At 56.3% G+C, this 27,190-nt stretch overlaps 1 protein-coding gene across 1 annotated transcript in view; it reads left to right on the top strand.

The window, feature by feature from the left end:
• The window catches only part of COL5A1 (collagen type V alpha 1 chain), a 201,242-nt gene that overhangs the window by 154,219 nt on the left and 19,833 nt on the right, over positions 1-27,190 (top strand). Inside the window, 27 exon segments of the mRNA XM_031654694.1 lie at positions 2,628-2,681; positions 3,555-3,662; positions 5,317-5,406; positions 5,504-5,557; positions 6,428-6,535; positions 9,443-9,550; positions 10,528-10,581; positions 11,581-11,634; positions 11,732-11,839; positions 12,686-12,739; positions 12,841-12,948; positions 14,258-14,311; positions 15,094-15,201; positions 15,873-15,926; positions 16,230-16,283; positions 17,319-17,372; positions 18,010-18,063; positions 18,886-18,993; positions 19,079-19,132; positions 19,231-19,284; positions 20,352-20,459; positions 22,348-22,401; positions 23,189-23,224; positions 23,613-23,666; positions 25,050-25,229; positions 25,231-25,306; positions 26,245-26,357. Of these exon segments, the coding sequence (XP_031510554.1) occupies positions 2,628-2,681; positions 3,555-3,662; positions 5,317-5,406; positions 5,504-5,557; positions 6,428-6,535; positions 9,443-9,550; positions 10,528-10,581; positions 11,581-11,634; positions 11,732-11,839; positions 12,686-12,739; positions 12,841-12,948; positions 14,258-14,311; positions 15,094-15,201; positions 15,873-15,926; positions 16,230-16,283; positions 17,319-17,372; positions 18,010-18,063; positions 18,886-18,993; positions 19,079-19,132; positions 19,231-19,284; positions 20,352-20,459; positions 22,348-22,401; positions 23,189-23,224; positions 23,613-23,666; positions 25,050-25,229; positions 25,231-25,306; positions 26,245-26,357 (2,115 nt within the window).

Genomic DNA, 27,190 nt, shown 5'->3' with positions numbered 1-27,190 from the left:
TGACCTGGCCCACACCTGCAAGCTTGGGACTCCAGGCTTTGACTCTCTGGGGACGTGCAGTGTCGGGCGACTTCCTCATCGCCACGCTGTGTTCCTTCTCTGAGTGCCCACCTGCTCTGTCCGGCTTAAAGGATGAATTACACAAATGCAGCATTTCCCACCAAGGAGACTGGGGGGCATGCCAGGGTGACTGCAAGGGTCTCTGCAGCCAGGTTTCTAGGGGTCAGGACCAGCAAAAGCAGGTCCCCTCGCGGAATGGGTCTGTGAGTGCCCTGTTGAATATATTCTCCGTGCCTGCTTTGACAAAACCCCCTTTGTCTGTCTGTGGTTCGTTGTGATGAAACCTCTTTTAATTCTACCTTCACTGGTGTTCTGCATGGCGCGTGCTGCCTGATAAATGGGGATTGCTTTGCTCTTTTGTTTATAGAGAAAAATTAAAACATTTCTTCTGAGCTTTGCATATTTTTCTCTGATGCCTTTTCAAGGAGACAAGATTGAAGGTTTTACCTATTATGTGCTTTTCTCCCTCTGACTTATACTGGACGGAGGCTGGTAAAAGAATTAAGCTGCGCGTCTCTGCTCAGAAAGTTGCACATGTACTTCCAGCTGCCTTCTGCCACCGCGGCCGCCTCCCTAGACATAGGGCGCTGGAGTGATGCCGGTGGGCGCTCCATGTCTCTGAGACCCACTTGGGGCACAGCATCTCCTCCATGGGCTAGTCCAGACAAGCCCACCAGAAAGAGCCTCTCTGGAGTGTTGATTTCCTTCTTTTTTCAAAAAATGAAACAGAAATGGTCATTATTTCTCCTAAATGTGAGCCAGAAACTTATTTCTCAGCAAAGGGCTGAGCTCATATTCCGTCCTCAACAGCCAGGAGTGGCCGAGGGCCCCTGGGGGAGGCCTTTTTTTGTTTTGTGTTAACATTGACGTTAGCAAAACTTAACCAAGGCTCCTGTCTCCCCTCGGGCTCTTGGGCTCTTCTCCCCGGGTCCACTGAGCAGGGCATGCCCTTGACACCTGTCCACCACCCCTTCCTTCTGACCCCGTAAGTGTAACGTACATTAGAAACGATCATTCTAGCCAGCTGTCTACAACTGAGCTGGGCTTAAAGGAGAGAGCCCTTCTAGAGTTTGCAACGAAACTGAATCTGGGCTGGCCACAGTGGCTCACTCCTATAATCCCAGCACTTTGGGAGGCCGAGGTGGGCCGATCACCTGAGGTCGGGAGTTTGAGACCAGCCTAGCCAACATGGTGAAACCCCGTCTCTACTAAAAATACAAAAATTAGCCAGGCCTGGTAGCAGGCACCTGTAATCCCAGCTACTCAGGAGGCTGAGGCAGGAGAATCGCTTGAACCCGGGAGGCGGAGGCTGCAGTGAGCCGAGATCGTGCCATTGCATTCCAGCCTGGGCAACAAGAGTGAAACTCCGTCTCAAAAAAAAAAAAAAAAAGAAGCTGAATCTGCTGTGGGTTCTTATGGCCCGGTGGCTTGGTGTGAGATTGTGCCACTGGCTGCTGGACAATGAGGCAGTGAGCCCAGGCCTGGGGCCGTTCACCCTCCAGCCCTAGCTTGGCCTCGGGGCCAGCCACCTTCTCCTCCAGAGTCTAGAGTTTGCCTCGAGGCCTCTGGGTGGAAGGTGTGCATGTCTCCACCAGTGTCATGTGGCACCTGCAGGTGGCTTCTCGCTGGCACCTGTCGTGCTCTGCAGAGGTGCCCGGAAATGAAGCTTGTGTTGCCTTAAGGTCATCTTTCTCCTTTGAGGGAGAGTACAGAAAGTGTGGCGACACCCACAGCCAAGCCAGGATCGTTACCTACGCGTGAGCATGCAGAGCGGGCGTGAGATATTCCCGCTGAATCAAGCTAAAAATAACGCATCCAAGCTGCCGCGTTATGAAAGCAGCTGGCTCTCGCTCTAGCCTGTTTTAAATACATGCTGAGGAGCACACGGGCAGAGTCACCTGTCGTGCATCAGAGGCATTCATGCCAAAGCAGGGCAGTCGCCACAGAGCCACTGCTGAGTAACAGCCAGAGGTAGCCCCCGGTCCAGAAAGGGCACTGAGCCGACTCAGAAAAGGAACGCTTGGTGACATGATAAAGGTGAATTGCATCGGCCTAAAGATGCAGAGGCAGAAGAGCAGCCAGTGAGATGAGCTTGTGTGGCTTCGTTACCCTCGTGAAATTAGTGCAAAGGCACAGTGGCTCACCCCTGTAATCCCAGCACTTTGGGAGGCTGAGGCAGGTGGATCATGAGGTTGGGAGTTCGAGGCCAGCCTGACCAACATGGTGAAACCCTGTCTCTACTAAAAATACAAAAATTAGCCGGGTGTGGTGATGTGTGCCTGTAATCCCAGCTACCCAGGAGGGTGAGGCAGGAGAATCACTTGAACCTGGGAGGCAGAGGTTGCAGTGAGCGGAGATTGAGCCACTGCACTCCAACCGGGGTGACAAAGCGAGACTCTCCATCTGGGAAAAAAAAATGAAACAAGAGACATGGGCCTCTCACACAAAGTCTGGAAGATCTACTATGGGGGAAGGGAGGTGGGGGCAAGCATCCTGCTGAGAACAGCGCAGGGCGGGGTGGCGCAGGCCACTGCAGCACCCTCAGTGCAGTGACTCTCTTTTGACAGGGTTTCCAAGGCAAGACTGGCCCTCCAGGCCCCCCAGGTGTGGTCGGCCCTCAGGTAAGCTCCAGTCTTCCCGAATTCCATGGGTCACCCGGTGTCACTTGCCCGCAGGGAAGAGGGTCCCAGCCTGGGTGTCTGCTCCCTCCACGATTCTGGAGGTGCAGGTGCTGCTGAGAGGTTGTCTTAGGTCCTGAATGCTGGTCAGCGTGAGGCTCGCCCCCACACACGAGCAAAGATGTGTTTGCCCTCGATGCGAACCCAGCACGCAGGCCAAGGAAGGCTGCCCGAGGCTCACAGCGTGGCTGGGGCCAGACCTGGGCCAGCTCAGGAACTGGGCTCATTGCTGCTGTGGGTGTCCAAGGCAGCTAACTCTTCCTGCCACTGGGCCCAGTGGGTGCCACGGGCCTGCCGTTCTAACCGCAGATCGGTGGCAGATCAGTGGCAGGAGTGGCTTAGAGCCAGGATGGATGGCTTAGAGCTGTGAAACGGGGAGGGGTCACCTTGTGTCCTAGAAAGTGCACACCTCGTGTAGTGGTAAGATGTGGACCCGCTGCAGCCACAGAACTGAAGGGCATGTGGGCTCTGCCCCTGGTGTGGCTTTTCTCCCATCCTCAGCCTGTCCTGTGGCTGAATCAGCCTCTCTCAGGGCATGTCCCAGGAAGGCAGGCTTAGCTGTGCCTCCTGAAGGTGCCAGGTTGGGGAAGAGGGCCACGCGGGGCCCAGCAGGGGCCAGGCAGTGAGCAGCGCGCCAGCACCCACCCTCTGGACTGTTGCCAGGAAGAGAAGGCTTGCAAAGGCACTTGGAGGTTTGGTGGGCCTGCAGCAGGCCTTTGCCTCTGTGACCAGGGCTGTTCTTAGGTTTAGGAAGAAATGCTCACTCCCTTGCAAGTCACTCGAAACATTTGTGGCTGACACTGATTTTCCCCACAGGGTCCCACGGGAGAAACGGGCCCAATGGGTGAGCGTGGCCACCCTGGGCCCCCTGGACCCCCCGGTGAACAGGGGCTTCCGGGCCTTGCTGGAAAAGAAGGGACGAAGGTGAGTTTCTGGAACCTTCTGTGTCAGCTCAGGCGTTTCCTAAGGAATCATTTTGGGACTTGGTGTTTTTCTTGCTCTTTTCTGATGAATGGGTAATTCCTGAAACAGACCCTCCTCCTGCCAGTTCACTCCCCAGACCGCACGATTTACTCACTTTTGCTTGATTCACTCCAGGAGTCGTGCTGACCTGCTCAGGGATGGGCTTGAAGGGGGAGTGCAGGGGTCATCACCATCCTCCACCGTCTGCTCTCTCCCCAGCTGCCAGCCCTGCTCCCAGAAATGGATAAAAAGCTCTGGGACTTCGTGCGTCCATAATACATTTAGCAGAAAGTGGCCCTTTTAAAAACCCCTCACCCCAGCCAGGTGCGGTGGCTCATGCCTGTAATCCCAGCACTTTTGCAGGCTGAGGCAGGTGGATCACCTGAGGTCAGGAAGTTGAGACCAGCCTGGCCAACATCTCTACTAAAAATACAGAAGTTAGCTGGGTGTGGTGGTGTGCACCTGTAATCCCGCCTACTTGGGAGGCTGAGGCAGGAGAATCGCTTGAACCCGGGAAGCGGAGGTTGCAGTGAGCCGAGATCGTACCACTGCACTCCAGCCTGGTTAACACCAATGAAACTCTGGTTTTTTGTTTTTTCTTATTTGTTTGTTTGTTTGTTTGTTTTTAAAAAACAGCCCTCACCCCAAGAGCCTGAGAAATTATAAAAGTGAAAAGCAAACGTGTTTTTGTCCCACCTCTTGGTGCCAGCTCCAACTACCCTCTTTTCATATCTCCTCCCCTGGGCGCCCCAGAGTGAGTGGCCATAACTTGCTGTGTTAGCACAAAAATAGCCCTTCCCTTTCAGCTCTTCAATAAGGGATACTGCAAAGGCAAGCTCTCCAGCCTGTAGGACCACGGAAGAGTAAACCTGAAAAATAACAAAGTGAAGCAAATGAAGAAATACTGAAAAAAAACCACACACCCGTGTGTGCATGTAGATATAGGAATCAAAACACATGTGTGCACGCACACGTGTGTGTATTCTAGACACAAAGAGAGCTCTCCAGGCTTGGAAAGGCGGCCACGGGCATTTGACCTGCTCGTTTGAAAACCGCGCTGTGCTCCACGTTGGACCCCAGAGAATAGTTTGGAAGCTATCAAAGCTTTACTGTACCTCAGGGAGAGTCGAGGCTAAGTGGTAACTTTTTTTTCAGAAAATGTGGTTTCAGGCGTGAAGAAGTCCCTTAAGCGATAAATCCATTTAGGACAATGCCTTTAACACTGTTTTGACCATGGATTTCTTTGAGCATGGTCTTACAAGGAGCCCCAAATCTATGGAAAAGGTAGATGTACCCTCAGCTGCCACGGGGCCCGTCGTAGCCCTTAAGGGCCTTGGGAGGAAGGACCCAGGAGCCCCATGGAGCAGGGGCAGGGTCAGATTTGCACACAGAGCCTGCCAGATGGGCATGGCTTCCAGGCAGAGGCTCAGGCTGTGCTCCCACGTGTGGACTGCTGAGTCCAGTCACGACTCTGGAAAGTGGCCAGGAGAAGCCCAATCCAACCCAAGTCCAGGGGTTTCTGATGAGAAGGCCCCAACGCTTGGCCTCGCTCTGGGGCGGGTGAGAGGTCTGCGTCGCTGGCTCCAAGAAAACTCATTTCTGACTCTGTTTTCAGGGTGACCCAGGCCCCGCAGGCCTCCCTGGGAAAGATGGCCCTCCAGGATTACGTGGTTTCCCTGGGGACCGAGGGCTTCCTGGTCCAGTGGTGAGTGAGAGGCCAGGCGGGGAATGAAATGGGACAGGATGCAGCCCTGGAGGCCTCTCCCCACGTGCCCTTGACCAGCCTTTTCATGGCTTTGCAGGGAGCTCTTGGACTGAAAGGCAACGAAGGGCCCCCTGGCCCGCCAGGCCCTGCGGTGAGTCAAAGCCTTTGTCCCATCCTCTTTCTCGAATCCTACTCTCCAGGTCAGAAGGGGCAGTCCCTGAGAGCCCAGAGCATGCAGCTGCCCCAGACCCCTGAGGATCCTGGGGAGGACATGGAGGGGGGAAGATGGCCTTTGGGGAGATGTGGATGGCGCATCCCCAGCCCGCAGCCAGGATGATGAAGGGTCCTGGGGCACACCGAGGAAAGGAGAGCGCTGGGCAGCCTGTAGGGCAGGAGGAGCAAGGAGAAAGCCTGTCCACCTAGCGTGGGTCTGGGCTGGGCCAGCAGGGGAAGAAACAGACGTGGGTCTCCCGGGACTCTGAAGATGCACGCCAAAGCCAGGCTGCCCACGGCGGGGGGCACACTGGGCAGGATGGCCCTCTCGATTAGGCCAGGTACCCACCCATCCATATGCCAGCCCCCAGGCAAGGCATTCCTTGGAAAATGCACACCATGGAGGAGCACAGTAGAGAGGGACATGGGTGCCCTGTGGGCATATGGGCCCTGGAGGGGAGTGGGTGCCCCATGGGCATGGGGGCCCTGGAGGAGAGGGGGTACCCTGCGGGCCCTAGAGGGGAGGGAGTGCCAGGCTCCTAGAAGAGGGAGCCTGTTGAAGGCAAGTACACCACAGGGCAAGCTGTCAGACACCAAGGGGAGGAGCACCTGGGAGCTTGGAGTTACAGGAGAACACAGAGCCGCGAAAGCTAGACCGGGTAATTTGTGCTTGCAAAGGGCCATAGGGAGCCACTGTGGGCTCTAGAGTGAGCAGCAGGTAAGTGGAGGGATCAGCTGGTACTTTACAAAGTCCCGTCCACGCAGTTTGAGAGCCTTTGAAAGAGACTGTGTTCTTGCTCCACTTCAGGGATCTCCAGGGGAGAGAGGTCCAGCCGGAGCCGCCGGGCCCATTGGAATTCCAGGGAGACCTGGGCCCCAGGGACCCCCAGGGCCAGCAGGAGAGAAAGGGGCTCCTGTAAGTACTGCCTTGGATCGGGGGAGCCCTTCCCTCAGAGGTGCTGGGGTCGTTCGCTGTCCAGCCTTGTCCCTCCTCCTGTGATGACCCCAGGGGTATTTCCTTGGGATTGGGGATAGCGTGGGGTCTGTGGCCCTCTGGGACAGAGGGAGTGTCCCACAGTGACCTGGTGACCTGCCCGAGGAGCACAGGAGGAGCCGCGGCGCCAACCACATTCTTCCTGCCATTAGCTGAGCCAAAGGGGCCCTGCGGGGATGATGCTGGGCAGGGCTCAGCCTGTCCATGCCTGCATGCTGGTGTTCCCCACCCGTGTGGACAGAGGAAGGGGCCGAAGACAGTCAGTGACCTGTGGACTTGGTCTCCGTCCACCCTCAGTGCCACCTGTGTGATCGGGCCACAGCTGCCCACTGTGTGAACTGCTCCCCGCTACTGGCCTAGACCCATGGCTGGGCTCTTCATGGGAAAGGATGTTTGAAACTGGGGAGTCGCGTTTCTTGGTTGGGGGGCAGGTGTAGAGAGCAGATGTCCAGCAAAGAAGGGGCAGGGGATGGGTGGATAACAGGAAGACGAAGCACCTTCCTCTGTGTCCAGGAAAAGTCCACCTACTGGTGAGCCCCAAATTTTGCAGGCTTTATGGAGCCTCAGGAGTGGAGAGGAGCATGTCTTGAGGCCGCCCAGATCTTGGTCTCCATGAAGGAGATGAGTGAGCGCCCTCGCCTAGATGCCTCCTGCCAGCCTGCTTTCGTGAATAACCCACAAAATACCACTTCCCATCCAGAAGTGGTCCACCCTGACCCGTATTTGACTTCTGCCACACAATTTTGTGATGTCCCCTACCCCTGCATTCAATCAGCTATGGAGACCAATTTAATTAATCTCAGCTTTTCCTTCCCAGTACAGACGGTCAGAGTGAGCTTGAGTTCTCTGGGGCAATCAGCAGGTATCAGCGCAGACCATCTCAAATTGAGTTAGGTCTGAGTGCTGATTGTTAGAAAGCTGTTTTCTTCCTCTTTTTTTTTGAGACGGAGTCTCACTCTGTTGCCCAGGCTAGAGTGCAGTGGCGTGATCTCGGCTCACTGCAACCTCCGCCTCCTGGGTTTAAGCGATTCTCCTGCCTCAGCCTCCCCAGTAGCTGGGATTACAGATGGGCGCTACCACGCCCGGCTAATTTTTGTATTTTTAGTAGAGACGGGGTTTCGCCATATTGGCCAGGCGGGTCTCGAACTCCTGACCTCAGGTGATCTACCCACCTCAGCCTCCCAAGGTGCTGGGATGACAGGCGTGAGCCACTGCGCCCGGCCCGAAAGCTGTGATTTTCTTGTACGTTTCACTCTCAGTGGCTCATGGGTGGCAGGAATAGCCTACATTCCCTGGGCAGGAACTTGCCTGGAAACCGCATTGGAAACATCTGGGCCATTGAGCATCTGTTTAATATGTTATTGGCAATTTTGGTGATTTCTAATCATTTCCAGTGAGGCACCCAGGACATGGATCCAGCTGGATTCTGTGCCAGAAAACTGAAGCCAACTGGGCAGTCAGTGCATAGAGTGCACACAGTCAGTTGGAAATGGTTCGGTTCATGGTTTCAAGAGAGTAAATATTTAAGCAGAAACCTTGTAAGAGTTGCTCTATCCAGGGAGAAGCTCGTTATCCTCCCAGAATAGCTCCAGAGGGAAGGAAAGGCCAAGCAAAGGTCGGACGTCTCCGAGAACTCCCAACCTGACCGGGAATGTAGGACAGGAAGCTCCCACAAAAGCCCCACACGTGGTCTTTGCATTCTCTGGCTTAAGTAGGGTAGAAATTTCTATGAATAGGAGCTAAGTTTGAGGAGCAGGACGTGCATTGTGGAGGGAGGAAATGGTAAGACGAAATAGTGATGGATGACTAAATCCCGGCTACATTTAGACCAGAACATTGCATGTACATTCTCTCTTCCATGTTTCCCTTCCCAACGTGCACACTCTCCTTCTGTGTATCTGTCGGAAGACAGGGATTCCTGTCTGGAGTGAGAAAATATAGGCTGCTCACCGAGTGATGTGATGGCTGGTAAAACTGAGCAAAGCAAGAACTTAAGAAGGATCATTTGAGATTACCAAGCAGGCAGTTAGGAGGAAAATGAAGTTACAAGGACAGGAAAAATAGGGTGTGCGTATGCATGCAAGCATGTCCTGTGTGTGTATGTGTGTGTGCGTACTCATATATGCATGCACATACCTGTTGGTGTGCTTGTTTGTGTGTACGTCCTTGTGTGTGCATGCATGTCCTTGTGTGTACATGTCGGTGCATATTCGTGTGTGTGCACGTGCATGTGAGTATGCTTGTTTTGTGCACACGTTTGTGTGTGCATACATGTATATATGTATATACACAGCCATATTTGCGTGTGTGCATGTATGTACATGTTGGTGTATGCTTGTATGTCTTCATGTGTGTGCATGCACATCCTTTTGCATGTGTGCAGGGAGAGTGCAGAGAGTATAAAGAATCAGAAAGTTGGTGAAGGCTGGAGCTCAGGCTATCCCGGTCACTGGGCTTGGCTCCCAGTCACTAGCTTAGACGATCCACATACAGGCTCATTTTGTTTGAGCCTGAATTCAGGCTGGCTGGGTTTGGATCCTGTCTCTACTACTCACTAACTGTGCCTCAGTTTCCCCATCTGTAAAAGAGCAGCCTTTCGTAGGATGAGTGTGGATTAATTGAAACGATGCACCAGAAGTTCACGGTCCGGGGGTGGGCTCAGCGTTGGCCCTCAGTGGCCCTGGCTGAAATCCATTAGGACTGTGGGGACAGTCAACTCTCACCAACTCCCACTCCCTGCCAACGGGTCCCTCTCTTGGGTAATGAGCTGGTGGGGGGATGTTCCCAGGTTGGAACCACATTTGACCTGAGATCTTCTGTATTCTCTAGGGTGAGAAAGGCCCACAAGGCCCAGCTGGCCGAGACGGTCTCCAGGGTCCTGTGGGGCTCCCGGGTCCAGCTGGCCCTGTGGGTCCCCCTGGAGAAGACGGAGATAAGGTAAGGCGAATCCAGAGTGACCCATGGCTGAGCCTGGCTGGGCAGGCGGGTGCGAGGGAGGGTGGCGAATTTAAAGGATAGGATGCCGGTGGGTAGAGCGGCTCAGCTGGTGGAGTGATACCGCACCCACCCCGCAGCCCTGGCGTTAGGGGATAATGTCCCAGCAGGCCACAGATAAACGGTAATACACGCAGTCCCCGGCATGCTTGAGGGACTTAGAAACCACCTCCTCCTGTGTCATTTTGAGGTTGCCCACGACCTTTGCTGTGAGTAGCCAGAGCAGAGAAAAATGCTTCCCGGTCCCCCCCGAATCATTTCCAATTCTGAAGCTGCAGAGCCCGGTTTAATGAGGTTTTGCTCACTATCTATTTTTAAATGTCTCCACTTGAATGATCCAGGCTCCCGTTCATTAAGAATGTGCTTTATAATTCTCAAATGATGACTGCAGGAGCTTGTATTTTATCCTTCGTTTAATGCAGACAGTGAAATTTTGCTCTGCTGTAACTTTCTATTTATGACCCCTCTCTGGGGACATTTCCGACTTTGTCACCTCTGCATGAATGATGCCTTACATCTCCGGGGGGGGGGGGGGGCTGGAGACAGCCTTACCCCAACAGGAACAACAGAGAGGATTTTAATAACTTCTTTGGCAACATAGTAATTGAGTTGTCTGTTACTACGTTGTCATGGCAGCGGCCCAATTTGAAAAACAGAGTAAATATTTTCAATATGACTTTCCCCACATTTTCAGGTCCACTAAAAGCCCGTCTAGCATCAGATCAAGACCTCATCCCTTTTAGCCCGTGTATTAAAAAGGAAATCAAGCTAATATATGGAAACATTTATGGGTAGGAAAGTTATAGGGCCACCTGGAAAGGACACTGTTCTTCATCGCCAAGAAAAATTCATTATGGGGAACAGAAAAGGTCCAAACGGTTGTCAAGCTGTCTAACAGAATCCCACACACCTTCCCCTAGGGAGAGATCGGGGAGCCAGGGCAGAAAGGAAGCAAAGGGGACAAAGGAGAGCAGGTAAGAGTTGGCGCGGGGGGCGCGGGAGGCGCGGCGGCCCCCAGGTCCCCAGGGGCCTCGTCACAGGCTGTAGGCCGTGTGCCATGCACGTTCTCTTCCAACATTGCTGATGAGTGGCAGGACATGCTGTGAAAATCTCCTGTGTGTGTGTGTTCCAACAACATGTGTGTGCACACGCATGCATATCTGGGAGTGAGTCTCTGTGTTAGAATGAGCAGGATGCATCCTCCGGTTTTGTGAAATTAAACAAATCAAGCGTTTCTGTCCTTGAGGGTTTGGGTTCTGCAGACACACCCATTGCCCTGTGAGGTGAGAGGACCAGAATGCTGCGGCACAGGCAGCACCCTTGACCAAGTGCCTGTTCATTTTTCCCCTTTTTGTTTTTTCATCTGCTCAGAAATCCTAGTGTGTTCTTACAAAAGCCCCATCGCTCTGCTACCAGCTCCCTCCCGACGGGTGAAACGTCTCCTTCTCCCCTGTACGGCCAGGCCTTTCCCCCAATATGTTGATTCCTAGTCAAGCAGGATCCGTGCTCCCAGGAGGCCTGCCGCAGGGGCTGTGTCCTTCCAGCCGTGGGTGGGCTACCGGGGCCAAGGGCACGGTGCCCTCCTTGCTTGCCTCCTTCCCGTGGTCCCATGCCGGAGGTCTCTTGAGGATGGCACAGCAGGGGACATGGTGCCGGGACCCTCCCTGTTGAAGGGGGCCTCACGTGCCCGTGTTGTGGGTGCATGGTGGGAGCTGAGATGACACACGGTGCTCTCGAGAGACACTGGGGGCAGCTCTTTGCCATCCAGAAATGGGCTCGGGGTGGAACCAAGATCCTCATCTACCTCCCAGAGGCTGCAGCAGGCTTGTACCGTGGTGCAAGGAACGACACATGTGGAGACTGAACTGATGATGTTGATGCATCGGTCCCCGGGCTCAGGATGTGGTCCACCCCTCCCTCAGCCTTATCCACAATCCAGGAAGCCTCCCATATCTCTGTCTTGTTCCCCACAGGGTCCTCCCGGGCCTACAGGTCCTCAAGGCCCCATCGGACAGCCGGGTCCCTCTGTGAGTATCCACGGTCAATGACCTTCGGAAAGCCCCATGCCCCCTGGAGCTGCTGGGGTGCCAGCATCCTCACCTGTGGCCGGTTGTTTCCCTGCAGGGAGCTGACGGCGAGCCAGGGCCTCGGGGCCAGCAGGGCCTTTTCGGGCAGAAAGGTGATGAAGGTCCCAGAGGCTTTCCTGGACCCCCTGGGCCAGTGGGGCTGCAGGTAACTGCGGGGTTCTCGCCACGCCGGTCTCCACTTCTGACGTCCCCTGTGTCTTCCCTGTGCTCTCCCCTCTTGTCTTTTTGAGAATGGAAAACTAAAGCCAGGCTGCAGGGGGCCTCCTGGGCCTCCTCGTTCCAACTGGAAGTGCTGTGGCTTCCCAGAATTCCAGGCGTGCCCGCATTTACCGCTCTTCAACAGTCTCATTTATTTCTGTGCTCATTGTGGAAACTGACGATTCGTAAGAAACACAGCAAGAGTGACTTCTAAATGCACCCCCTAGAGATGACAGCAATAAACATTTGGGCACGTTTCACTGCCATGCCTTTTAAATGTGTGTATTCTCATACACAGAGGCACATATGTAATTGTATTTGGTTTTTGAAAAATGAATCATGTTGTAAGAGAGAAAGTTTGTACCCAGCTTTCCCCATTTTCCATCCTCCATTCCCGTTTTATGTTATGAGCGTGTTGAACGCCATTACACATGACTCTCTATTTATTTGGAAAACATGATTTTTAGTCACTGCACAGTAAGTCAGCATCTGGTGGTGACATAATTTACCCAGGCGTCCCCTGCTGCTGGCTCCTTAGGCTTTATTGTTTTATGGGATCCTGCCACAATCACCTTTGTCGTAAATCTTTGCAATCTCCTCTGCTTGTTTCCTCGGGCTGATTCTGAGACTGGGAACCCCAGGACGTCCTCATGGGTAGCTATGCACAGAGAAGCACCTTCCCGGGGCTTCCGACGCTCAGCGGTGCTGTGTGGGTGGAGGTCATGAAAGTCGTGTGTGTGTCTGACATACACATGACAGAACAGCGCTTAATTGGGAAGTTTCCTGTTCTCAGGGTTTGCCAGGACCTCCGGGTGAGAAGGGTGAGACAGGAGACGTGGGCCAGATGGTAAGTGTGCCTGAGACTCCAACGCCTTGCCGTCCTAGCGGCTCAGTTTTGGGGAAACATTTGCGTTTCCTCTGGGCTCAGTGGTCTCTCCCCTTTCCTAGGGCCCCCCAGGTCCCCCTGGCCCCCGGGGACCTTCCGGAGCTCCAGGTGCTGATGGCCCACAAGGTCCCCCAGGTGGAATAGGAAACCCTGGTGCAGTGGGAGAGAAGGTGAGGCTTGTGCCTGCTCTGGTGGCAGATTTGTGGTTGTTTGAGGGGTGTGTGTGTGTGTGTGTGTGTGTGTGTATGCGTGCTTGTGGGGGTACATGCATGTGTGTGTACCTCTCTGTGTGTACACAGAGAGGAGATGTACTCATCTCTATGGGCATGGCTGGGTTATTCCTATGAAAGGCATTTTGAAATGTAGGCAAATACTTGTGAAATGGAGCTGGGAACTCTGACTGTCCATTCGTGACAGCCTTTTGCAGAATTTCCAGACAACGCCCCACCGGCAAAGCCCCTGCCTCCTTCTCCAAGGCTCAGCTGTGGTGGAGACTATTCCTTAAAGAACTGGTGTTTCTAAGCTTGCAGTTTCCATGTCAGCCGAATTATTTTCTCAAATGGGTCCTCTCCATTTGATCTGATTGGTTTTGGAGCCCAGACTCCATGAGCGTGATGGACCCGTGTGTGTGTGCATGTCTGTGTGTGTGAGCTCACGTGTGCAGCATGATGGACCCGTGTGTGTGAGCGTGCCTGTGTGTGTGAGTTCGTGTGTGCACACAGGTGCATGTGTGTGTGCCTGCATGCTGGGCGGGACGGCGCTGAGCTGTGACTCCACATCCTTGTTCCTGCATTCGCCTGACTGCAAAAGCACTTCTCCCAGTTCCCCGGGACAAGCGGGAAGACACAGTGTGCATCCATGCACTCCAGCCTCCTGCGCACGGTTTCCAGAGCTTTCTTTCTGATATCAATCAGGCCATTAAATTGGAAGACACCTTCCACCACTGCTCATTTTTTATGATATAGAAATTAAAGAGAAGTATGCCCTGCTGAGACCACGGGGTGATGGTGTGCGGCTTCCACGCAGAGAGGTGGTGTTTGCCTTGGTGTCTCCGCCATAGGGCATGTGTTTCCGTTCACCTGCTGCCACTGTGGGTGCCCCCTTCCCTGTGCCCCTGTGGCCTGTGTCCCTGAGGACGGCGTGCCTGTCCTCCTGCCTCGGCCCTGGCCATCCCCCACCTGGAGTGCCATCCTAGCCACTTACCAGCTTCTCGTAGTTGCCCTCCACAACCCTTGGAGCAGCGCTCCGAGAAAGCCTTCACAGCCAGTGTTGCTTGCAACCTGGACACTCTGCCCTGTATCCATCACGTGTCTGCCATATTCCTCATGCACCTCCAATTCCGGAAGTGTCTGGGGACAGCAACCACTGCCCCAGGAGCCGCTGGGTCCTGGGTGCCCAGGGGCAGGCAGGCAGCAGGCAGGATTTGGCAAATGCTTGAAACCATAGCACTCACCGCTGCCATAACCACTATCTCCCTAGGGCGAGCCCGGCGAAGCAGGCGAGCCTGGCCTTCCAGGAGAAGGCGGCCCCCCGGTGAGTGAGCGGGCACTGCGGGAGGGTGGGATATGACCGAGCAGGTGTGTGGACGGGGTGCTGGGTCGGAGGCTTTGGCTCTGCCTTAGCTTTTCCATCCGTGAAATGGGAGTTGTAACCCCTCTTGTGCCCGTTTCATGGAATTACTGTGAACAAGGTGTGTGATGTGGGAGTGAGCGTGCGCACGCAGACTTAGCAATAACTACCTGTGCCCCATGGCCTGCAGGGACTCTGTCCTCTGTAGTGTTTGCTCCTGGCCCCTTCATGGGCTGCCATAAGTGTGAGGGTGGCTGTTGTCACCTTGTTCCCCCGGACCATGAGGGACAGACTAGGAATATCCAGGCCTTCTCAGGCCGGATGAGTGTTCACTGTGAAGCCAGCCCAGAGGTGGCTTTCAGGCCCAGGACCAGCTGGGTGGACTCAGGTCTCCTGGTTCTAGCTGCTCCCTCCCCCTGAGATCCATGGAGTCCGGGGACACCCCTTGTGGTCTTCACTGACTGACATCTGGTGCAGGAGTCAGTCCCTCCCACCTAGAGCTGAATCTCAGCCTTCGAGGGCTCCCAAAAAGTGAAGGTCCCTCTCAGGGTGCACACAGGAGCTGACTCTGCCCAGGGCTGGGGAGCGACCTGGCTGCCGGCCCCCTGCAGGGCTCAGCAGATACTTGGAAAGGCTGGTCTGAATGGGGTGAGAACCGGGGAGGCCCACCGTAAACTGGCACCTGCCTTGCTCTGGGCGGCGACGTGGTTGGCACTGAAAACTTGACCCTGGTGTCTCTCCTCCAGGGACCCAAAGGAGAAAGGGGAGAGAAGGGCGAGTCGGGCCCTTCAGGTGCTGCTGGACCCCCTGGACCCAAAGGCCCTCCCGGAGACGATGGTCCCAAAGGCAGCCCTGTGAGTATGCCGATCACGCCTCAAGGACCCTGCAGCAGGAGCGGGGCTCTGCGCTGGGATCCTTCTGAATCATTGGCTGTGCACTCTGCTCCGAGAGCAGCTTCAAGACCATTCCATGTCTTGGCTAATTTTTCTAGACACTAGAGGTTTTCACACCAGCTACTGAACCAAAATAGCAGAGATGAGACAGAGGGTGTGGACTAGAGGAGGAAGCCCTGAGTGGTTCTTCTCTGTGGGCCAGGCAGCCAGCTGAGATGCACGAGTGACAGCTGGGCTTTGGGAAGATGCCCCTGCCCTTGGCCGGCCCTGATTTTGCATCAGAGGGGCTTTGGAGAGGCACATTCCGGAAGTCTGAAGGTCCAGGTTCTACTTGCAACCTGGAGCTCCCAGGAATGGACCTGTGGGCGGAACGCCTGCCCCTTGCTTGGCTCTGGAAAGCAAGAGACAGCTGACCTGTGCCATGCCCACTGGCCGGGCTTGCTGGCTCTGGGGCATGCTGCACATGGGAGGGTTTCTGTGCCATAAAGTGCGCTGAGGTGTTGGAATTGCTGGAATGTCCTAGGAGCTGGACGGTAGCAGGTGGCCGTCTTGAGGCAGCAACATGATTGGCCACGTGTGGTCTCAGTCAGGTTGCTGATGGCCTTGGCTGCCTCTTTCTTTCTTCTTTTCAGGGCCCAGTGGGTTTTCCTGGAGATCCCGGTCCCCCTGGAGAGCCTGGCCCCGCGGTAGGTGCACAAGAGGGCAAAGCCACTGGATCCCCACAACGCTGGCCTGCCTCTGCCAGCCCCATGTCCCCTCTTTCCGGTTGTTCTTCGTGATGAACTCTCACTGGGGCAGGCAGTATCCCAAAATGCACTCATGTTCTGGTGATCAGAGCAAGAAGACGCCTTTGACCCCACTGAGCATGCTCTATGCTGCACCAGGATGGATTTGGGTTTTGGGAAGGGACTGGAGATGCACTGGGAGCTGGTACATGAACTCAGGGTGACATCTGGGGGTCAGCAAGGAGCTCGCGTTTGTTCCCACAGGGTCAAGATGGTCCCCCTGGTGACAAAGGAGACGATGGTGAACCCGGGCAGACGGTGAGTCCACAATCTGGGCTGGCTTCCTGGTGGAGGTGTCAGTGTATTCTTGGGACTTTGCAACTTGCTTGGCTCATGTCTGGGAAAAACTCCAACCTACTTGATACTGACTCCTTTACAATATTGATTCTCTTATGATATTGCTTCCCTTATGATATTGATTCCCTTACGATATTGATTCTGGACGGTGACAGGGCTCATGAACTCCCTCTGAGATGTACGTGCCATCTCAGCAGCAGGTTTGCAGGCAGCCCCAGGGCTTCCACGACTCGCCACGGGCTTGCACAGGAACGTCAGATCTTACCCACAGCTCTGTCTAGCAGGGACAGTGCCTCTCCTCACCGGGCCCTTCCTGCCTTACTTTGACCGAGGTCACACTGGACATTGCATCTGATGCTTGGCGTTGAGTGTTTTAAACATTGCTTCAAGCCCAGATTGTCTCTCTGGGATGGATCGACCCCCACGGGCCCTGGGCAGGACTGGGCCTGGAGGTGGCCCCTGAGGCCTTGCAGGTGCCCTTGCCCCACCTTGCACCCAGCCTGGCCAAGCACAGGGGGCTGCAGACCTGAGGGCAAAGGCCATGTCACCGAGTTGAGAGAAGTGTCCACTCAGAGAAGGCATTAGGGATGAAGCCCCGGGCTGGATTTCCCCAACAGATGCCCCCATTCCACCACTTCCCGGCCTGTGTCCTGGGGCGATTCTTGTCCCCCTTTCTGTGAAAGGGGATGCCAGTGCCTCGTCCCTGCCCGGGTTGTGGCGAGGACTGAACCAGTCATTGTGTATCAACAGTCGGTACTGTGAGTAGGAAAGTTCTCTTCCAAAATGCAGAAAACCCATGGGATGGGAGTCAGGGTTCCTTACGCTGTCACAGCCCGGGTGCCACGCTCTCTTAACAGCCTCTGCGGTAGCCCCAAAAGAAGAGAGAGACAGCTGCAGGACGGCCGAGGAGAGAGTAGACTGAAATCTCCGTGGGTTTTGCCTTAACTGAGTCTAACAGACCTCAGTGCCTGACACTGTTCTTTCTCCCAATACCAGGGATCCCCCGGCCCTACTGGCGAACCAGGTCCATCTGGGCCTCCAGGAAAAAGGGTAAATCATTCTGCAAGCACATCCTTGCCGTCAGCTCCCTGCATGAAGCACCCCCGCCCCTTCCCGTCACCTTTTGCTTGGGCGCTGGGTGCTCTGAGCCGCACTGATGTGGAAGGCTTGGGTGTGGCGTGTTCTCCACTCAGCCTCCACCATGTCACAAAATCACAGGCCTGCCCGGCGGACGCGGCTGCTCCTTTGAGGACAGTCCGGCTGCCGACACCGTCAGTGGTATTCATTGTGGGAGAAAGACACCCGCAAAGCCGCAGAAGTCCTTCTCCCCTAGCTCAGGTTTTACTGAAAAGCCAGAGCACATGAGAAAGCATCCTTTGCAGATTGAATGGCCCGGCCACTTGCTGGCGGTGCAGTAAACAGCTGCCTGGTGCACCCAAGACGGAGGCCACACGGAACTCGAGGCGTGCACTGAGCCTCCCCATGTGGCCTGAGAGGCCTTTACCTGGGACTGGAGTCCATAGGACTCATGCTGAGGACCCGTGTCCTTGCAGGTGGCCCGGAAGCAGCCTCCATGACCCCGCACCCCTGCCCTGCAGCCCGGCACACCCTGAGCGCCTGCACCCAAGCTCGTCCCCCTGCCACTGCAGGACACACTCACCACCTGTTGTTCTCTTACTTGTTTCAGGGTCCCCCAGGCCCCGCAGGCCCCGAAGGCAGACAGGGAGAGAAAGGGGCCAAGGTAATGTGTTTTGGGGCCAGGCCGTGACCGCATGGACCTCCCCCAAGGGAGCCCAGTGGGCGGGGAGTGAACAAGCGTGTGGGCAGAGAAGGCCACGGAGGCCAAGAGTGGCTGCCCCAGGGGCACCTGGCTCATGGCCTACCTGGGGAAGAGACCTGGTTCTCTCTCAAGGAGGCAGCCAAGTGCTAGCCACAAGACTGGGGCCACCTGTCCTGCCCGCCTGAGGAAGGAGGCGGGTGGTGGTTGCGGGATTCAGGGAGCCCAGTGTTGAGTAGTTCTGTCCGGGGGAGTCCTGCGACCTCATGTTTGCTCTTTGAGCCGGCCACACCGCAGCTGCCTACCTCTAAAGTGGACCGTGTCCGATGGTGACCGTGTCTGCTTTGGGGCCTGTGGAGAAGATGGGATGCCATCACCCATGCAGTTGGCTTGGGGCCTGGCCCGGAGCACACGGGAGGTTGTTCTGTCAGCCAGGTGTTGAGGGCCCGGCCTGGCATTGTCTGCCTCCCTCCTGGAGGCGCCTGTTGTTAAGTGAGACGGGAGGTTGTGCGGTTCCATCCCTGCTCGGACAATGGTGCTGTGACCCCTAGGCTGTGGTCGGCACAGTCCGCGGAGACTGGGGATCCCTGCTGGCCAGGGGAATGTCGGCATGGAGACTTGGCCAGGGCAGCTTCCACAGAGAATGTGGAGAATTAGGGCAACCCTGGATATGGGGTCACTCTGGGGCTCTCCCAGAGGTGCCCAGGGTTTCCGAGCAGTGGTCCTGGGCCAGGGTGCCTGGAGCCTCAAGTTCCGGACCTCATTCTGCCCTCCGCCGCCCTGCAGGGAGAAGCCGGCTTGGAAGGCCCTCCTGGGAAGACTGGCCCCATCGGTCCCCAGGGGGCCCCTGGGAAGCCCGGACCCGATGGCCTTCGAGGGATCCCTGGCCCTGTGGTGAGTAGGCTGTGAGGGGCGGAGGGGTTGCCAGGTGGAGGGACGGGCGACCCAGCAACTCATTCGGAGCGTCTCTGTGTTTCAGGGTGAACAAGGTCTCCCAGGATCCCCAGGCCCGGATGGTCCCCCCGGCCCCATGGTGAGTGACATTCCCCATGGTGAGGGTAGGGGGTGGGGTGAGTTTGCCGCCCGAAACCCCTGGGATGAGGACTCTGATCCCTCTGCCTCCTCCCACAGGGTCCCCCAGGACTTCCCGGCCTCAAAGGAGATTCTGGTCCCAAAGGCGAAAAGGTGAGAGGGACTTCCCTGCCCCGGCAGTTGTGACTCGGGACCTTCAAATTTGTAACCCTGGGTCTCAAACTTAACAAGCTCTTGCTCCGTCGCCCGAATCTGTCAAGCACCTGCTGCAAGCTGGTGGTGGGGACCCTGAGAGGTGACAAAACAAAGGAAAATAGACACGCTGTGTTTGAGGCTTGGCCCCTGCCTTTGGAGGGTCCTGAGCAGTTCGGGAGATCCCGGAGGCCCCTGCGGTATTGATGGAAAACCTTCCGGCGAGGCGCAGAGGCCCCGGCTGATGGATGTGCGGGATCCCAGGTTGCTGCTCTCCCTGGGCTGGGCGGCCTCAGATCCTCCCCGCAGGAGGTGTGGGCACGGTTCTGCAGTGGGAGCAAAGCCCTTTTATTTTTCCTAACTGCTGGGAGTTCTTTTCCACTCGCACTGATTTATTTACAAACATAAAAGGTACTCAGGAGGGAGACGGTTGTATATGAAGCAGAAGGCAATGAGGACCCTCTCATTTCCACTCCGACGTCCGCCACCACCGCCCCCAGCCCCAAGGCAGATGAGAGCTGGGGCTTCCTTGCGGGGCTTGCCATGGGTTCCTGGAAGACAAACGTAGACAGCGAATGTCATGGATTCTTCTCTTTTAAAAAACAACCCGTGATTGTAGTGTCTGTAATACTCTGCATCTTTCTCTCCGTGTCAGTCCACAAACTTTGTTTTAGTTCCGTATAGGAGCAGGCGTTCGGATTTGCCGTGAGGAAATTGGCGAGTGTATATGGAGAGAAAGACAGAGAGAAACATGACCACTCAGGAAAACCCCTTTATCACTTTGGTCTGTCTCTGTGTCTATGGCTCCCTGTCTGTTTTTAGACATGACTCTGGCCAGCGAAGGGCTGCCTGGGACCTGCCATTTCGTCACCTGGCCGCTCTGTTGAGCTTGTTCCCCTTCCGGGGGAGGCTGACCATGACGTGAAGATTCCTGTGCCATGGCTGTGCTGCATGTTACCTGGCCCACCGTGGCCGAGCATGAGGCGTGGCTCCCTCAAATGCCCCTTCCCGTCTTCATTTTCCCACAGGGTCATCCAGGCCTGATCGGGCTCATCGGTCCTCCGGGTGAACAGGGTGAGAAGGGCGACCGCGGTCTCCCCGGCCCCCAGGGCTCCTCCGGTCCTAAGGGAGAACAGGTGCGTGAGATGGCACTTCTTGCATGTGGGCTGTCGAGAGGCATTTTGGATCCCTGCGGCAGGCACCCAGGGGACCCAGGGGCCCATCAGAGCCCGGAAGGACGTCCACACGTCGGTTGAGTCCGGTCATCCTGCTTGGCAGATGGGAACATTGAGGGGCTGGGCTTGCCCAGGTGCACAGGAAGCTGGCGGCAGAGCCGTCTCCCAGTCCCGTGCCCTGACTGGCAGGCGGGGCTTCCTCCTCATGACCATGGTGGCCCCCAGAGCTGGAGGGACTCCGAAGTCAGGTCATTTTGCCTGGTTCCCAGCCCTGTGGGAGAGCCTGTCACCCACCGCTTGCCCTGGAGGTCACTGGTGACAACCAGCCGTGTTTGCCAGTGCTGCGGGCAGAGTGGCTGTTCTGGCTCTTGCTTCCACCCTGCCCCCAGCTGCCCCCAAACTTCCCTGGAAGCCACTGTAGCTCACTGGAGTTTGCAGCCTCTGCAAACCATAGCCAAGGAAACCCCATGCAGGGAGCTTCACTCTGTCCTACACTCTGAGCGACTTGGAAGTGGCCTGGGGAGGGTGACGTGTGCCGTGGAGGCAGGAGAGGGGATGAGGTGACCTGCGGTGTCTCTGTCCTTCCCCCATGAGGGCCACGGGTCCTTATTCCCATGTGGGAATCTTTCCGTCCCGAGCAAGGCGTGATGGACACACACACGCACAATACGCTGTGCCCACCCCATGCCTCATAGGATGCCGGGGACAGGGCAGGAGCAGGCAGAGCCCCTGCAGGCTGGGAGTAAGGTGGCATCCTCACCACAGGCTCCAGGAAGGTTGCAGGACATTGCTGAAGGGTGGAGCTCATTGCAAACCCTACATCGCTGGCCACTGTCCTCCATGCCATTGACCGTTTTCCTCAGCCAGTGTCCCCAGATCACAGCAGGGTCTTCGAAGGAGTGCCGCCCAGGGTGTGGTGGCGCAGTGACCATGAAAATTAGAGAGGCATCCAGGGTCCCCACGGCCAACAGGAAAGCACCCCTGTGTCCACCCTGTTTGCTCCCCTGCCCTCACCCCAAACTGTGGTCTTGGCAGTGTTGCTGATGAAGGTGTCGGGTTGGTGTGCAGGCTTGGGGAGTTGTGGGGTTCTTACAATGAGCCACAGCCCAAGTCCCTGCAGGGACAAGGTGAAGGGAGGGAAGCACTCCCTCCCCAGTGAAATATGGCCATCAGCCCTCCGCTACCCTGGCCTCCAGCTTCTGCCCAGAGACAGCTCTGAGTGGAATCCGGGGCTGTGGGGGGAGGGGCTGCAGTGGCTCCAGCTGCCCAGGTGTCTGTGGCAAAGCTAGCCGAAGTTGTTCTGTGCCAGCAGCTCAGCCCCCGAGGGAGCCAGTGGGGAGAAGGGGTCTGAGCGGAGGTTCCGTGCTCCAAGGATGCAGAAAGCGCATTTACAGGCTGGACAGGACAGTCAGCATGGACGGGACTCCCTGCCCAACCCCTCTGGGCTTAGTTCTAGTGGGGAGACCAACACCATGAGAAGGAAACAGCAAGAGGGGCCCAAGCCGGGGCTGCGATGTCAGGGCAATGGTTTCTGTATTTCCAATTGAACGTGAAAAGAGGTGCTCAGCCCGAAGTCCTCAGTGGCCTGGGGGATGAGAGAGAGTTCCTGGCAGCCCAGCCGGGGGAGCAGTGCCGAGGGCTGGCAGCCTTGGGGTGGATGCTCAGGTCGATGGCTCCCCTGACATGCACAGCCCGGGATCAGAGAGCAGCCGCAGGAGGCTGCGGAGGGGCCGAAGGGGCACCGTGGGGAAGGGACAGGGGGAGCCGAGGGGTGTGGCTGGGTGACATGGTCACAGCTCCGTGGCTCCTCCTTGTCTGAAGGTGATAACCTGCATTTTCTCCTTTTCAGGGTATCACTGGTCCTTCCGGCCCGATTGGGCCTCCTGGGCCCCCTGGTCTGCCGGTGTGTATCTGGGAGGGGTGTGGTCCTTCCTGGGAGGGCAGGGAGGGTGGGGGTAAGCCTTGGGGCCTCAGTGTGGGGCTGGAGAATCGTGGAAAAGTCACACGAGAAGCTAGAATTGGGGCCTCCAGGGTAGCTTTGCCCATTAACTCAACATTGAGGGTCCCAGGAGACGGAAGAAAGGAAGTGGCATTGCCTGGCGCTGGCTTCGGGTGGGGAAGACAGGGACGGGAAACGGTGGCCGTTTCAGGGAACAAGGACACTTGTCTGTAGGCATCTGGCAGGAGCCCGGCCAGCCTGGCCCAGACAAGAGGAGTTAGCTCCCCTCCTCTGGCACTGCCTCCTGGCTCTCACATTGCTGGGAGACATCCCCACAGCCACTGGGCCGCAGGTGCACACGGTCCCCGGGGCCCCCGCTGCGCTGAGGGCTGGCCCCTGCTGTGTGCTCTCAGAGAGGGCTGGGGGGTGCATTTCATCAGCCCCTTCTGAGCCAGGACACGCTCTTTTCCGCTGCCCCTCCCCCAGCTGTCTGAGCTGTGGTTTCCTAGCCTGGGTGGGTGGTAGGCCGGCGGGGAGCAGGTAGGACCACCCTGTGTCTTCATGAGGGGTGAGCACCAGCCAGGCCCTGACCCTCCTCCCACTCTAGCCGGGCAAATACAGGCGTAGACTCCTGAGGGGGATGCGGGAGGGAGAGGGGCGAGGGGTGAGACCAGGCTGGGCAGGACATGGAGCACGGTGGGGCTGGAGCTGAGACCCGGCTTGCTGACGCTCTGCCGTCCTCTCTCTGCAGGGTCCGCCTGGTCCAAAAGGTGCTAAGGGCTCCTCGGTAAGTGACACGCTGCCCCAGCCAGGCCACATGCCTGGAAGGTAGGGGAGGGTGGCGGGTCCCCTGGCACAGGAACAAACCACTCACACATCCATCCTAGCTCAGGCCCTGCTGCTCACGATCCTCCCGTCTTTCTACACTGACCCCAGCATGGCAGACTGAGGCATGTGAGCTGCTCGCGCTCTGCCCTAGGAAGGGCTCCATCCCGCTCTGTCCTCATCTCAGGGATCCAGGAGGGTATGGGGGTCTCTGCCATTCTCTTCTCTCCCGTGGCTATGAGGGCCACCTCCCCCACACAGGTCTCCAGGGACTGTTCTAGAGCTGAAGGTGGATTCAAAGTCCCCTCATGCCCCTGTGACCAAGGGTTGATTCTTTTCTTTCTCCTCAGGGTCCAACTGGCCCGAAGGGTGAGGCAGGCCACCCAGGACCCCCAGGCCCCCCGGTAAGTAGCCCTTGAAGCCCAGGAAGCGGGGTAGGGGCTCTGGCTAGTTCCAAGGGAATCGAGAAAGCAACTGTGTGTGTGACTGCCCCCGGAGACTCATGAAGCCCGTGTGGCATGCCCAGGCCTTGTCCCTGGCGCACAGCAGGGGAAGCGAGCCACACAGTCTGTCCACAGGAAGCTTACAGGCCAACTTGGGAAGAAATCACAATAGAGGACACACTGGTTAGGAGACATGTGGAATGGAATGGAGAGTGGAAGGAAACATGGATAAATAATGGAAGAGGAAGGAAGGAGTGGACAGTGGAAGGAAGGAATGCAAGGTCTGGGATTGACGGCATGTGTGGTTTAGTGGTGGTATTGCATTGGGATGGGAGACCCAGGCAGAAGGATGTGGTGGATGGAATGGACCAGGGAATGGAAGGATAGGAATGGACTGAAGGATGGAATGGACTGGACATGGAGCCCCAGATCTCAGAAGGAATGGACTGGAATGACCAGTGGTGGTAAGGTGGTGTGGTTTGAGGACCGTGGTGGAAAGATGGATCTGGAAGGAAAAGAGGAAGGAATGACTCATGGATGGATGGAAGAAGGAAGGAATGGATCTCAGAAGTTTCTTATAATGTGTGTGCATGCCATTACGTGTTGGGATGGGGAGCACTACAGACCCATGTGTGTGTGTGTGCATGTGTGTGTGTTTTACTGTGTGCATGCGCATGTGTAAGTTAAATGTGACACCTAGACTCATGTATGTGTGTGCATGTATGTTTATAATGTGTGCTGTGAGCGCATACGGGATGGGGAGCACTAAACGAGGCCCTAGAGGCGCAAGGTGAAGCCAGTTTGAACCAGGGCATAGCGAGAGCGCTATCGAACACCGCCTTTGGTTGTGTAGTCTCTCAACTCCCATCATCTTAGCTGGGGCTTCCTGGAACTGAACGGCTCCTTGCCTCAGGAGGCATTCATGTGGCCCCACTGTGTTCAGCCCCAGCTAGGGCTGCAGAGGCAAGAGCGGGGAGACCTGGTCCCTTTCCGCAAGGCTTGGCCTTTCGTGTGGCTGAGGGCAGGATGGTAGATGCATGCCCAAGGCTGCAAACTGTTACGTTTCAGCTCTAGAGAGAAAGGGAAGAGGAGCTAGGGATGTGGCTTAGAGAAGAGAAGTGCTCCGTGCTGGCAAGCACCTGGCAGTGGGGATGGGTGTGGAATGTTCCAGAGGCCAGAGGAAAGGAAGAAAACAGTTCTAAGGCGGACAGATGTCCATGTAGCCCAGGTTGCCAGGCCCCAGGGAATCCTTGCAGATGTGGCCCCAGCTGTCCCTGCTCTGCTCGTATCCTGGGACCCATCCCATCCTCCGTCACCCACCACTGCTCCTGTTCTGTCCCCTAGGGACCCCCGGGAGAGGTCATCCAGCCCCTGCCGATCCAGGCGTCCAGGACGCGGCGGAACATCGACGCCAGCCAGCTGCTGGACGACGGGAATGGCGAGAACTACGTGGACTACGCGGACGGCATGGAAGAGATCTTCGGCTCTCTCAACTCCCTGAAGCTGAGATTCCAGCAGATGAAGCCGTCAGCTAAGCACGAGGCAGAACCCTCACAAGACCTGCAAGGACCTGCAGCTCTGCCACCCCGACTTCCCAGATGGTGAGGGCCCAGTGAGGGCAGGGCTGGCCCCCCAAAGTGTGGGCATGGACCTGCAGGACACACAGAGTGTGGCAAGGACAGCTCAGCCAGGCACAGCGGAAGGGACAGGATGGGCAGCCGCAGCCTCCCCATCTGTGGGGCAGGGGTGCACGGGAGCCTCCCCTCTTGAACTTCATGGAGGCATCTCAGGGTGAGGCTGGGTGCAGAGGCTGAGGGCTTTGGAGGGGGTCCCACCCCAGGTCCTCTCATCTGGTCTTAGCCCTTTTCTGGCGGGTGACCTGCTTGAACCTCGTGTTCCTGACCTGTCAAGTGGGAATAAAAAGATCTCCCAGGAGGGGGTCAGAGTTGCATGAGGCAGTGGCATGAGAGGCTGGCACAGTGCCGGCTGAAATAAGGGTCAGTGTTAGGACGGGCATCAGGCGTCACGCTCGGGCAGACGGCCTTCAGACTCCGCGATACCGTAAAAACACATCCTCCTTCTCACTGTCATTGCATCAGGCGCCAACTGAAGGATAAAATCACATTAGCTTGTCTTCCCCCGGGAAGTTTGAATGTTCCCCTACAAGATTCAAGGGATGTTCATAGTTCCAGTAGACTCTGATGCTACATGCATGAATTTCCAGAGTTCCTTCCAGAGCCCTCTCTGCATGTCTGTCCACCCAGAGAGGGGGCCGGACCTCAACCCTCCCGGCCCCCAGAACACGTACCCAGCAGCTTGATGCCCCAGCTGTGTTCTTGGCGAATGAGTTTCTCCACATCTCTTTATGGGCCCAGCAGGAAAAGCAAAATGCAATAAAGTAAACCCCAGAAAGGCCCGTGTTGGTGCATTCCTGGGTATGACGGAATCGCCGGACTGAAATGTCCTTGCGGCCTCCGGAACCATCCAGGGAGCAATCCTCCTGAATCTGCCTGCCTCCCTCCCTGTCTCTGAAATCCAGGTGAATACTGGGTCGATCCTAACCAAGGATGCTCCAGGGATTCCTTCAAGGTTTACTGCAACTTCACAGCCGGGGGGTCGACATGCGTCTTCCCTGACAAGAAGTCTGAAGGGGTGAGTAGCTGTGTCCCTTGATGGCCCCAGGAGGGACAGTCGTCGCAGACAGGGCCATGCTGAGGGCTTCAAGCATTTCTTGTGTATGCAGCTTTAAGACTGAAAGCCAGAAATGAATCAGTTTCATAAGTGAAACTGTTCTTCCAGAAGTAGACCTTAAATCGTTTTAAGAAATTGTTTAGCCATAAAATAGGTTTGTGCAGCTTGCGGTCAGGAAAGGTTGGGGGGTTTTCCACCTGCCATCCTGCCATCCCAGGGCTGGGACTCCACTCACGGTTGGATAAAAGCTTTTCTCCGGTGACTCCGTGGTCCCACTGACCGGAGACCCCCATTAAAACCCTTTAAAGGAATTGGGAGCAGGTATAATAACGTGAGCCCGAGACATCTTCCAGAAGCTGCCCTTTACTTCAATTCTTATTATCCAGCTTGTTTCTGTGGGTTGGCCCCAGTCCCTCTTGAGTGCTTGGTTTTGAAGTCTGTTTAGTCAAGAATTTGGGGTGGGGAGCTAGGCCAGGAGATTTCAGGCATGTCACTTAAAATACCCACCCCCGGCCTCGAGGCCTCGCCTTCCAAGAGGAGTGGCATGTGGACAGGTGGTGGAAGGAACGGTGGACGGAGTGGAAGGAAGGACAGGAAGGGACAGGGTATGGATGGAATGGGGAGTGGAATGGATGGACAGGACAGGAATGGAAGGAATGGATCACGGTGGATGATGGAATGGAAGGAAGGAATGAAGGAATGGAGGGTGGATCTGGTGGATTTATAATGGAATATGGACGGAATGAAGATATGGAAGGATGGAATGGAATGGAAGGAACGGAATGGACAACCAA

The sequence above is a fragment of the Papio anubis genome, chromosome 13 (assembly GCF_008728515.1).
Source record: "Papio anubis isolate 15944 chromosome 13, Panubis1.0, whole genome shotgun sequence".
In the NCBI taxonomy this organism is placed as follows: Eukaryota; Metazoa; Chordata; class Mammalia; order Primates; family Cercopithecidae; genus Papio; species Papio anubis.
This window is presented reverse-complemented; position numbering and strand designations above follow the sequence as displayed.